This window comes from Oryza brachyantha, chromosome 11, assembly GCF_000231095.2.
Source record: "Oryza brachyantha chromosome 11, ObraRS2, whole genome shotgun sequence".
NCBI classification, from domain to species: Eukaryota; Viridiplantae; Streptophyta; class Magnoliopsida; order Poales; family Poaceae; genus Oryza; species Oryza brachyantha.
In genome coordinates, this window is record NC_023173.2 from 15,723,899 (window position 1) to 15,735,063 (window position 11,165).

The window sequence follows — 11,165 nt, forward strand, 5'->3', positions numbered from 1 at the left end:
GCTGGAAGTTTCCACCCTATCTTCTTGCTTTTGTTTACGCGTATAACAAATATTTAAACATTTAATCTTAAATTTAGAGTTGATTTTGAAATTTTTTTCACCAAAGTTTATTTACTCGCCTTAGCAGTTAGATAGTTAAGAATATGTATATTATATTTTTATTCATAAATTATTTCTCGTTTTTAAATATACCGTAGGACTCGATCACCTACCGTTATGTTATTATCCCTAAGCGGATCTTTGGCTGCGGGCGGGACCCGGTAAGGTGTACGAGTACGACCCTATAATACGTATGCAGCGAAGGGCGCAGGCGGTGGAGGAGAACCCCAATCCCCCTCCCATCCCCTCCCCCCAATTCATTCGTCGTCGCCGTCGTCGTCGTCGCCGCCGCCGTCCTGCTCGGATCCTCCCCCGCGCGGCGGAGCGGGAGGCCGGCGAGAAGCGCGGAAGGGCCGTCGGCCTACACTGCTCCCCCGACGCGCACGCCTCCGCCGCCGCCTCCTGCCGGCAGCCGCGGCCGCGGTCCGGAAGATCGAAATCGAGCTGGAGGTTTTCCTCCGCTCGGGTGTCTCGTACTACGTCGTAGCACTGACTCCTTGTCTCGGATTGGTGAGCGGATTGGAGTTGCATCCCGGGTTGGGATCGGTTTCTTCTTGTCTCCTCCTCCAGTGAACCAAGTCGTTTTTCTCCCCTTTTTTTGGATGGGTTTCTTCGATTCGATGCGTGGTATGGTAAGATTAGCAGCTTGGATTCGCCCCGAACATATAAAAAAAAGAAGATTTTTCTTGGGTTCAGCTGAACCGCCGTGATGGGTTAGATCCTGTCCCCTGCGGCTGCGGCTGCGGCTGGAGGAACCTGTCAAATGATCGGATTTTGTATTTGTAGTTATGGATGCGTTTATTGGAGGATTACTGACCTGATTTGCTGCAACTGACAGATATTGACGGGCATTTGGACTGAAGAACTCAATTTTGGAACAGGTCATTGTTTGGACTATGGGAGCTTTCTGTTCGTGTTTGCAAGCTGATTATTCCGATCACCATGGGCACCATGCTTCCTCGCCATATGGGGGCTGCATGTGCCTCAGGTGTTTTACTCAGCAGCTGATCAATGCGGTATGTCTTGTCGTGTTAGCTTGATTCCCTCCATGTTTTCTGTATGTTGTTCTAGTCATTGCTGTATTGTCTCAAGTGTATTGCCTTCCAGTCTAGGTATAATTGTCTCAAGTGTCTGTTTTACTTCCATTAATTTTAAAGACACCCTACAAAAGAAATGTTTAATTGAGCTGAAAATGCTCCGATATGTTATTGGACAGCTTGTTTCTTTTTAATGAGCTGATACAGGTCAGAAACCAATCAAATCATTGACATTTTGGTCTTCTCTCTTTGGTTTTTCCAGTACACTGTTTTATTCCGAGCTGGAACAGTGCATGCAGTTTCTCAGTCTATAGAAGCCACTCCTGTTGATTCAACTGAAAGTTCATTTGACACATATCGTTCACCCCCAAGACCGCTTCCATATGATGATCCTAGATTCTCCCCTCCTCAGCGTGATTGGTTAGTATCAAGGCATGGACCCTCATGCCATTCTCCAGAGGAATCAGAGCCACTGAGGGCAAATGATGATGAGGACATGGAAGTACCAAGTTCAACAAATAAGTCAAGTAAAACAAACTACGACACAAAAATGAAAAGATGCAGCTCTACTTATGGAGAGACGCAGCCAGCAAAGGAACCTGGAAATTATTTCACATACTTCTCCCCATCTGCCGAAGATGAAGATGTCTGCCCGACATGTCTTGAAGGTATTAATCTTGTCATCAGTGAATAACATGTAGTGATTACTACATAATGCAGTACAGTAAACTTAACAGAATCAAGTGTACTGACCATGAATGACATCTGGATTAGTATATCCAAAGATATCACAGTAATTTCTTCAGTGCACTAATTTTGTAACTATAACTTTCTGACATTATGGTTGACAATTAGGAAAATCATTCCTGAATTTATGGCCATGAGTATCATTCAGGCTGATTGAAAACTACTCGGACATCAAATTATCCATTTTAGCGCCATGGAAAATTTATTCGTCTAAGATTTTGCACTAATTCTTGCATCTATCATTACTTATGCAGATTATACTTCTGAGAATCCTAGGATAGTAATGCAGTGCTCACATCATTTCCACCTTGGCTGTATTTATGAGTGGATGGAAAGAAGTGAATCATGCCCTGTTTGTGGGAAGGTAATTTGTCTTTAGCCCTTTTCTCCTAATAATATTGGTCTGGTGATCATACTCTTTGTTCTCTTAATTCAGAGACTATGAAAGTCATTTCTGTGTATTTGCGTCTCTTTTTTTAGGTACCAAAACTTTTTGATACACATGCATTTACTTAAGGATACCTGAGTTAATTGCATTATACAAATGGTTGTCATTTCCTAGTTGGTGGTTTTCATTCTTTAACTCCAGCAGTAATGCTAGATATCCAATGGGATGATATTGAGCCCTAGTTTTAATTACATAGATGTGGTATCAGAATTGCATGAACTAACCTGAAATCCATAACCATGAACTTGTTTTTAGAATCCTAAGAACCTTAGGAACATGGTTTGTAGATACAATTGAAATTTCAGCCTTGAGCTTCAGCTACATTTTTATATGTACTATCTTGTATTCTGTTTTCAGAAATTTTTCTCTTACCCTTAAAACTAGGCCTTGAAGTTTGTACCCAGGCCAAATGCCTGTTTTATGAACTACCCAAGGCATGGTACACTAGTTACTGCACAATGTACTTTACCTTACATAAAGATAAGGTAACTCTTAAGCCCCTTTAGGATGGATGATTGGTGACTATCACACAGACAATAATTTAACTTGGAAAGGGAATTCACATCTACTTCAGACCGGCATACATAAAAAAAAAAAAGAATTGTTTTTTTATGTGGGTGGGAGAACTTTTACCTAATTGAGATGTTGACTATTTAAATTAAAAATAAGCAAAGTAGTTTTGGTAGTATTAACCTAAAATAGATGTGGAAGCTGATATTTTTTATCCCAGGCTTTATGCAGTGGTAATTTCCACTGGATGTATCTTTATGGATGATGGTTTTCAGAATATATTTTATTTTTTTCCTTTTTAAACAGTGTTTTCCTTGTAACTCTTGACTGATGTTTTGCTTTCTTCTAATCCTTTACAGAAAATGGAGTTTGATGAGACAACGTAATCATCAGGACGGGCTACACATCTTGGATTAGTAACTGGTGATGGAAACTACAGGTGGTCTAGGCCACCAGATACTCTGTACATACCCCTTGTAAGTATTGAATCGGTAGTGTGATCCTCATCGCCTCTGATATTCTTGAAATGTTGGAACGGCGCGCGAAACATTCTTTTCTATTTCTTTGAAATAGTTAGTAGGGGAAGCTTGGCTCCCATGGTTTCTTTGTGCGCCTGTGCTGCTATGAATTGGAGGCGCCTGATTGTCCTGTGATAGTACCACCTGAAAGCTGTAAATTGATGACCTGTGTTCATATAATCATATGAAGTTCTATGGTTCTGGGGGAACCTCTTTTCTTGCAACCATCGTGTGGCACCGATATCATGTTTCATGCATTCAGTCATCGCAATGGTTCCATGGATTTTGCATCCCTGACATCAGAATACTGTATTTCCAGCTCCAATTCTGCTATCTCTAACCCAATGTATATGACTGATTATTGTTTGGTACTCACCAGATGTTCCTAGCTGAGTTTTGTGTTGATCTTGAATGAGCTTTTGGCTGCCTAAAATTTTGGCCAGTTGTACAGTCAATCGCCCAACACAGCAAAGTCCGAAAACAGATGGCGTGCTGTGTCAAGGTGGATTGTGCCAGATACATTAGCTAGTGTAGTAGGGTTCTGGTGATTATTTGGCTTATTCAGATAAAAAGCTAAACAACATATTACAAATAAAAATTATTTATGAATTAACTTTTGTGTAGGTGTTCTTGGTGATATAAACGATAAGGCTGGAAAATAAACTCCAATGAAAAAATTACCAAAATCTACTTCAAATTTAGGGATAAAAAATTTAAATTTTGGCTTTTAGGTATAAACAGAAGTGAAAAGATAGAGCTTATTTTTCTCTGATCTTCACAAGAGCAGTTTTTCCCAACTTATTCAAGGTGACTTATCCATCAATGCACAACTTGGAAAGGAAAACCAACGTAGACATGGTCATGTAAATGTTACAGGTTACAACTGCACTTCAAGCACACTAACATCATCTCAACATATATAACAGTGTCCAGTATCTGATAGCCTCATACAGCCATCAAAGCTGGCAGGACTCGTCAGGTTTTCTTATATAAATCACACAATAAACAAAGAACACACACGGCATACATCTACGCGGAGCAGGTAGAAAAATAATCATGTTATTTCTTCCATCACTTGCCGCCAGCGCCGCCGAAGAGGTAGTCGAGCGACGAGCCGCCGCCCGGAGCGGCGTGCACCTTGGTCGACGGCCGTTCCTGCATTCCTCACCAGCGACCAACAGCATCAGCAATTTCAGCATCCAGCAAAACTTGTCGGTTCATTTCTCAGAATCACAATCTTTTCTCTTTTTTTCACTCAATAGAAAAGAGGAAAAATTCAGAAAAAATTGCCTAGAACATCATCAGAAATTTTCATTTGATTTTGGAAAATAATCGGAAATAAGTGCAAATAAATTTCATGTGGCAAAAAATGAGCGGTTGCTATATGTTTATCATATCATAATCTTTATTTCACTCAAAAGAATAGATGAAACTGGTTTAGAAAAATTATGAATACCATTTGATTTTCAAAAAAGAATAAGTTTGAAACTAAGAAGAGTACAAATCCATAAACTTCATCTGGAAAAAAGTGAGTGCCCATGTACAAATAAAATTTGGCGGGAATGAAATTTGATCAAACATGGAGAGCGGCTGACCGTGAGGAAGTTGCCGCAGTTCTGCCCTTGCGCCCGGAAGTAGTTGTTCGACTGGCTGCTCTGGATGCCGGCGGGGATCTCCTTCATCTTCTCCGAGACCGACGGCGCCGGAGACGTCTTCTTCACCGGCGACGGCGTCGTCTCCGCCGCTGCCTCCGCAACCGGCTTCGGCTTCGGCTTCGCGGCCGCCGCCACCTCGCCGCCGCCGAACAGGTAGCCCAGCGAGCTCTGCCCTCCCCTGCTGCTCACTCCCCGTCCCCTCCCCATCCCTCCCTACGCTTCTACGTCGAAGGCGGAGGAGCTCGCTCGCGGCGACCGTGCTGCCTCTGCCTGCTCGTCTCGTCTTGCTCCGCTCCGGCGGCGGGAGTAGCCGCCTCTTATTCGGAAGCTCCACTATTTCCACAAAACACCCTGCACAAAACACAAATCATGCACAGTTCTCCTGAAGTTCTAGTAAGGACTCATATGTAAATACGGGGGAAAGTAAGGGGTCGCGTCGGGAGAAGGGGAATCGCGACGCGTCGACGCATCGTGGCCGTCGGATGATAGCTTTCCACCCGTCGGCGGGCGCATCGGACGGCCCGGAGGTAGCTCCCCGCGCGTCGGTGGGAGGAGAGAAATGCGCGCCATTTTCCGTTAGGCAACGGGTCGCCATTACCGGCGACTAAGAGAGAGAAAGAGACTCGTTAGAGAGACCTAACCGATATTTTTGCTTATGCTTATACTTATAAATCAAAATTAAATATTCAATCTTAAATTTATAGTTGATTTTGAAGTTTTTTTTTACCAAAGTTTATTTTGCAGCCTTAGCTCTTAAATCGCTAAGAATATATATATATATATTAAAAGTTATTATTAAAAGGTATGAAATTGGATGTTGAGGATTGGTAGAACTATGATTAGGGAAAGGTTGAGGGGAGTTGAGGAGGAGATGAGTTTTGGATACCATTCTCAAAAGGTTGATCCAATAGTTCATTAAAAAAAACCCATCTTGGGAGAATCCATCTCGTCTAGCAAAATTTGATGAAATATGAAGATGTCTCCCGAGTTGTGTATCTGTTTTGTTGAAGATGAAGCTGTAGCAATGATGGGAAACAACAGCTACAGAAGGCAACAATTCAAAGCAAGTTATTCTGTCTTTTATTTTTTTTAGTATGACTTAGAAACACCATCTAAATAAAGTAGTCATCAGAAATAGCCGGATGATATTAATGACACTCATAATTCTTCTGGCTGATTGTAAGGTTGCATTTATTGTTTTCTACTATTTTTTCTTTTTTTTTGAAACACATGTATAAACGCAAATGCTCATATATATACGTGTCTCACATACTCAATCTCTATAAAGGCGCACATATATAGATTTATTATAGTCGCCCCTTAAAATAAAATAAATTATCTCTAAACTTGTTTTCTAACTGCCTGAGTTTTGACTTTTCCATTGTGCTCAACATTTCAAACCTCTAGAATAAAACCATAGCGTTTAGGTATAGCTCTTTTTTTTTTCCTCCACCCTAGATCCTCAAGCTTATGTTGTGGGCTTTCACATTCATAGCACAGAGCCTGTAATCTCCTGCAAAACTAAAGACCTACACTTTCAAGCTAATTCTAGAAACATTAAAAATAAACAAATTCTCCTGTCAATGGGCACTAGTACTATATGCAATATAATGTACTAGTGGAATCTTGAGAAAGATAATGAAATGGCCGTGTCAATGTCATGCAATGGATTACAGAATAAAATGATACGGTTGGTACAAAGTATTTCTTGGCTGCAAACACTGGTGATGCTAATACTAAGCTAGATTGTGGTTGAAGAAAGCATCAGCACCAAGTTGGAGAAAGCATTAATCTAAAAAAAAAAGTTGGCAAAAGCAAGAAAGGGACATGGCATCTGTTGCAGGGTAGTGAAGGATGGATGCCATTGCAACCAGAAGGCTCTCAGAGTTGGGCAGGTTAGGAGCATATAAATTTTTAGGTTAGATGTAGGAATCCATGGCTTGATGAATCTGATCGACTGGCTAATTATACAGGTCATTAGTTGGTATAATGTTACTGAACTTTCTGATGCCTTCAGAGACAGGGACATATCCTTTCAGGACCTGAAATCTGACGCTCCTTCGGTCGATAGATTCTGGGTGGAATGGCTTGGCAATACTGACAGAAGTTCAATACTGAATTGATCGTTGTGGTAAAGTGGTACTCCACAGCCTACAAATCAGCTCAAAAACTGAATACATCGAGTTCAACTATTGAGTTATGATCTGCAGAATATTGAGCACCGTTGCTACAATCAAAAGCATCACTTATTTGAGGACATGGGACTACATAGTTTTTGACACTATTTTTTTTAACATTGTCAGATAATAAATGTGAAACAGAAAGATGGCTCAAGGGGGTGATTGTTTAGATGTTTCATGAAAAAAAACCAAATAAAATATTTACAAACGAAAAATAATTTACGAATAAAAATTTTATATATGTATTCTTAGCAATATAAAAGCCAAGGCTGAAAAATAAATTTCGGTGAAAAAAAATCCCAAAATCAACTTCAAATTTAAGGTTGAAAATTCAAATTTTGACTTAAAAACATAAGCATAAGCATAAGCGAAAAGATAAGACTTAAGTCTCCAGCAATTGCCCAGGAGATAATTTATTCACAATATTCAATACAGAGGCATCAAGTTTACGCCCAGGATCGTTTTATAAAAGGATGCAAGGTTTAGGAAAGCTTGAACAAAAAAAAAGTACTTACAATTGAATAATCACGCCTGAAAAATTCTAAAGCTTCAAGCCTTCAATAACATCTACAATTACACGCCACTCAGTAGCAACAATGCTAGATTCTAGTATGTGGAAAGATGATTACGGCAATTCTGCAATTAGTTCTTGAAATTCAACGACAACCCAATCTGCTTTTGCTGCAACTGGTTCTCTCATCTGGACACCTGCGTAACAGATGAACAAGTCTGCTCCTCCAGGTTGCCGAGCCTGCAAACAGACAAGCAAATTAAATACTGGATGGCCACATTTTGTTCATTGTCATCTATAAAGATAGTTCTTTTATTGTACTAGAAGGCAAACTACCACGAAACACATTTAGTGTTCACGTCAATATTCATGCATTACATAGCCATAGAGTGCAATTCCCAAAATTTACCCTTACTGAAACACTAAGAAAAGAAATAACTATAGCATTTCAATAACTTGAAACTTTTTCCCCCAAGAAACACTATACACAATAATATGGACTTATTTGGCATTTGTTTCACATGAGAATTTTTTCTCGAACGCGCAAAAAGTTTCACATGATAATAGAAGGCTCCTGCTACAGTACATTTGCCAGAAGCTTTGTTACTAGTCCTAAATGTGTATCAATGTACCACAAGCCTGCAAATCCTGACTTGACTAATGACAACAGTCAGTAGCTGGTCTCTTACCAAACAAATATATTTAGTTCAGATATACTATCCAGGAGCATTCCAGTTACATACCTCAAGATCAGTTGCACCATCTCCAATCATAATGAGCGTCTTGTAACCATGGTTCTGAATACATAAGTGGAAGATAAATAATCTGCCAAGAAGTGATAGATACAATACCAAATGCTACAAAATCAAATCAAACCTGTCTAATTTGTTGTACTGCTAATGCTTTACCCCCACTTCGTGAAGTAGGTTCAGTGGGATCAAATCCAGCATACTCTCCAGTTGTTCCAAAAAGCAGTTGGTTTGCAATGATGTTTTCAGGAGGAATGCCAAGTTCAGATGCCACAGGCTAGAAAGAAAGTCAAACGGAAAACTGAGAACTGCCTATGGTATCAGATGGAAATTTAGAGCCAATTGATTAAAATCCAGCACATATTACATATGTAATTTCGTCACACAAGATTCAAGTCATTCAATGTCTCAAAGTGAAAAAGGATATAGCTGACAGATTGTCTAAGGGATAAACATATCCTTGATTATTACTCAACAAATGATATAGGTCAAAGCTGTAGAACATGGTTTAGTTTCAATTTTTTATGACCGAAAAACAAATCTTGATGCAGGATCTGAGTATAGCAGGCAGAAAATTGAAGAATTTCTAATATCCAGGCAACCTAATCATCTTCTGTTATTCCAGAACTACCAGAAGTGTGATTACCTTGATCATTTGTCGGAAACCACCTGACACAAGGAATACATCAGTATTATTAGCTTTAAGCTTCTTAATCAAGTCAGCAATTCCAGGAGAAATCCTGCAGTAAGAAAACATCATTTTGGTGATTCTTTGAGTCGACTACGAAAACAGTTTTGTAACACAGAAATACATGTTAGACTGTACAGTGCTGAATATATGGCTGATTAACGCTATCCAAACTTTGTTCTGTTACAAGAGAAATATTTGATACTCTCTCATAAAGATACGAGGAAAGTTGGACAAAATAGATATTCTTGTGGTCACTTCTATAAATTCAACTGTGGCTAAATTTTCTTAATTGAACAAAATGAAAAAGGCTAAGTAAAATTAGGTAGTGTTCCAAACACTTTACGTTCTGTTCAGAAAGAAAAGAAAAAGGAGTGGAAGGAAATGAACATATCCAAAGATTTCCTAAATGTGAATAGTTGTAGTAGTGCCTGACGACATAAAAAAGTAGTAAAGAGAAACACCTCCCTAACATCTCAATTAAACAGGTTGGGACTCATATAAGCTGACCTTGGAGGCCTCTTCACTAAACAGTCCGCAACTTGGGAGAGAGAGGGCTTGATTAACGACAGCCTGGCAGCTAGTGCATCCTCAAATGGAACAGTTCCTGTCATTGCCCTAAGAACATTAAACCAGTGAGCATCTTGAATAAATTTCATGAATTAAGGCATGAACACAATCTAAAAAACTAATTGCACAGCATGTTTTTTACTTTGCAGTCCACTCAGCAACAGCCTTCCCAGCCCCACAGAAATCAGCGAGCTCATCAATACCCTCATCCAGGCAGACTGTGCTATCGACATCGAAGCATACTGCATTGGCATCACACCATTTCTCAAGAACACCTGAACACAGATCAAGTAAAAGTTACATAAATATTAAAAATTGACACAATAACCTTCAGAAACACATCAATCACTCCAGCAAATGGAATTCCCGGCAACAACCTTTGGAAGGTTGGCGATTGGCAAAGCCAGCAGAAGGCGCTGTGACCTCCATTGCAGCCACCACAAAGGGACGAGCTTTGCAGAGTCTAGCAGCACAAAGAAACGAAGGTTTGGTACACTTGGTCGCCAATTGTGATACTTGCAGCAGCGGACGATTTGGAACTGTCTGAGCGACAGACAACGAGTGTCTTGGGCCGGCACTGGCACGGACGGTAATCAGACCAGCCATATCATACGATCCTGCAAACCAAAATGGAATCACTTAGGGTCTGTTGGATTAGCATTTCCCAACAAAATAAACAGAGAAACTTATGTTTATGTCTCACCCAATACTTGCCTGCAAAGGATTTCAACAGACGGAGGGCGACCAGCGGGACAGACGGAGGTCGACGGGCGAAGGAGGGCGACGGCCAGAGGAGGGCAGGGCGGAGGATTGCGCGCAGAGGAGGAGGACTATGGCCGGAGGAGGGCGGGGCGGAGGATGGCAAGCGGCAGAGGAGGGCGACGAGGGGAGGAGGGCGCGACGGGCGGAGGAGAGCGACCGGCGGAGGACGTGGATGGATGCTCACCGGTGAGGATGAAGGACGGCAGCTCGCGGGAGATCAGCGCAGGCGGCGTAAGGAGGAAGCCCGTCCTGGGCCGCCGCAAGGGAGAGCGCGGAGGGGGAGGGGGAGCTCGCCGGCCGGCTGTCTGTCCGTGCTGCGGCGCACCGGAGAGAGAGAGACGACGGAGGAAAGAAAGATCCGGTACACTCAATAGAAAATGCCGGGGGCATTTTGGTCTTTCCAGGTGGTTGCAAAGTTCTTTCTGATATGATATTTTCACACGTCACAGGTTGGTTCTACCTACCTTTCATAAAGTAAAACCACTGTAAGCGATATCACGATTATTTGCGATAATCGTGAGAAAATTACATGAATTTAAACTCTATTTTTTAAATAAAATCACCGCGGTTTTCGGGTCACACCACGCGGTAGAGAGCGATTATTGTGTAGTGGGTAAGGATTACCGTGGTAGTTTTGGTGTAAAAGATAATTACGGTATCTATGACGATAATTGGGGCAATTTTCGTGATA

At 41.1% G+C, this 11,165-nt stretch overlaps 3 protein-coding genes across 5 annotated transcripts; 1 reads left to right on the forward strand and 2 right to left on the reverse strand.

Annotated features, from left to right (window-relative positions):
* The first annotated feature begins 326 nt into the window (after positions 1-326).
* Positions 327-3,565, forward strand: LOC102706232 (E3 ubiquitin-protein ligase At3g02290-like). 2 transcript variants are annotated; one of them, XM_006662999.3, is made up of 5 exons: positions 327-609; positions 938-1,115; positions 1,399-1,804; positions 2,138-2,247; positions 3,201-3,565. In XM_006662999.3, the coding sequence occupies exons 2-5, from the start codon at positions 996-998 to the stop codon at positions 3,225-3,227; spliced, it is 663 nt and encodes a 220-aa protein (XP_006663062.1). In that variant the 5' UTR covers positions 327-609; positions 938-995; the 3' UTR covers positions 3,228-3,565. The 2 variants fall into 2 exon arrangements, with proteins under 2 accessions (XP_006663062.1, XP_040385109.1); XM_040529175.1 differs by having other exon boundaries at positions 981-1,115.
* A 568-nt stretch (positions 3,566-4,133) lies between these two features.
* LOC102706697 (protein SPIRAL1-like 2) lies at positions 4,134-5,297 on the reverse strand. The gene is made up of 2 exons (XM_006663001.3): positions 4,955-5,297; positions 4,134-4,514 (listed from the first exon to the last, which is right to left on the reverse strand). Exons 1-2 carry the CDS (start codon positions 5,219-5,221, stop codon positions 4,431-4,433), a joined length of 351 nt encoding a protein of 116 aa, XP_006663064.1. The 5' UTR covers positions 5,222-5,297; the 3' UTR covers positions 4,134-4,430.
* A 2,276-nt stretch (positions 5,298-7,573) lies between these two features.
* LOC102706980 (phosphoserine phosphatase, chloroplastic) lies at positions 7,574-10,824 on the reverse strand. Of its 2 annotated transcripts, none has more exons than XM_006663002.3 (8): positions 10,427-10,824; positions 10,090-10,329; positions 9,855-9,987; positions 9,653-9,760; positions 9,101-9,194; positions 8,582-8,731; positions 8,449-8,502; positions 7,574-7,945 (listed from the first exon to the last, which is right to left on the reverse strand). In XM_006663002.3, the coding sequence occupies exons 2-8, from the start codon at positions 10,316-10,318 to the stop codon at positions 7,820-7,822; spliced, it is 894 nt and encodes a 297-aa protein (XP_006663065.1). In that variant the 5' UTR covers positions 10,319-10,329; positions 10,427-10,824; the 3' UTR covers positions 7,574-7,819. The 2 variants fall into 2 exon arrangements, with proteins under 2 accessions (XP_006663065.1, XP_040384600.1); XM_040528666.1 differs by having other exon boundaries at positions 10,416-10,824.
* Positions 10,825-11,165: the final 341 nt, after the last annotated feature.

Bases quoted from the DNA above. Each gene is read 5' to 3' on its own strand.
- LOC102706232 (XM_006662999.3), top strand. From the start codon at position 996: ATGGGAGCTTTCTGTTCGTGTTTGCAAGCTGATTATTCCGATCACCAT. The intron at 1,116-1,398 runs GTATGTCTTGTC...TGGTTTTTCCAG, and splicing joins CTCAGCAGCTGATCAATGCG to TACACTGTTTTATTCCGAGC. The intron at 2,248-3,200 runs GTAATTTGTCTT...AATCCTTTACAG, and splicing joins CATGCCCTGTTTGTGGGAAG to AAAATGGAGTTTGATGAGAC.
- LOC102706697 (XM_006663001.3), bottom strand. From the start codon at position 5,221: ATGGGGAGGGGACGGGGAGTGAGCAGCAGGGGAGGGCAGAGCTCGCTG. The intron at 4,515-4,954 runs GTCAGCCGCTCT...TGAGGAATGCAG, and splicing joins ACTGCGGCAACTTCCTCACG to GAACGGCCGTCGACCAAGGT.
- LOC102706980 (XM_006663002.3), bottom strand. From the start codon at position 10,318: ATGGCTGGTCTGATTACCGTCCGTGCCAGTGCCGGCCCAAGACACTCG. The intron at 9,988-10,089 runs GTTGTTGCCGGG...ATCTGTGTTCAG, and splicing joins CAATCGCCAACCTTCCAAAG to GTGTTCTTGAGAAATGGTGT. The intron at 7,946-8,448 runs GTATGTAACTGG...GTCTGTTTGCAG, and splicing joins ATGGTGCAACTGATCTTGAG to GCTCGGCAACCTGGAGGAGC.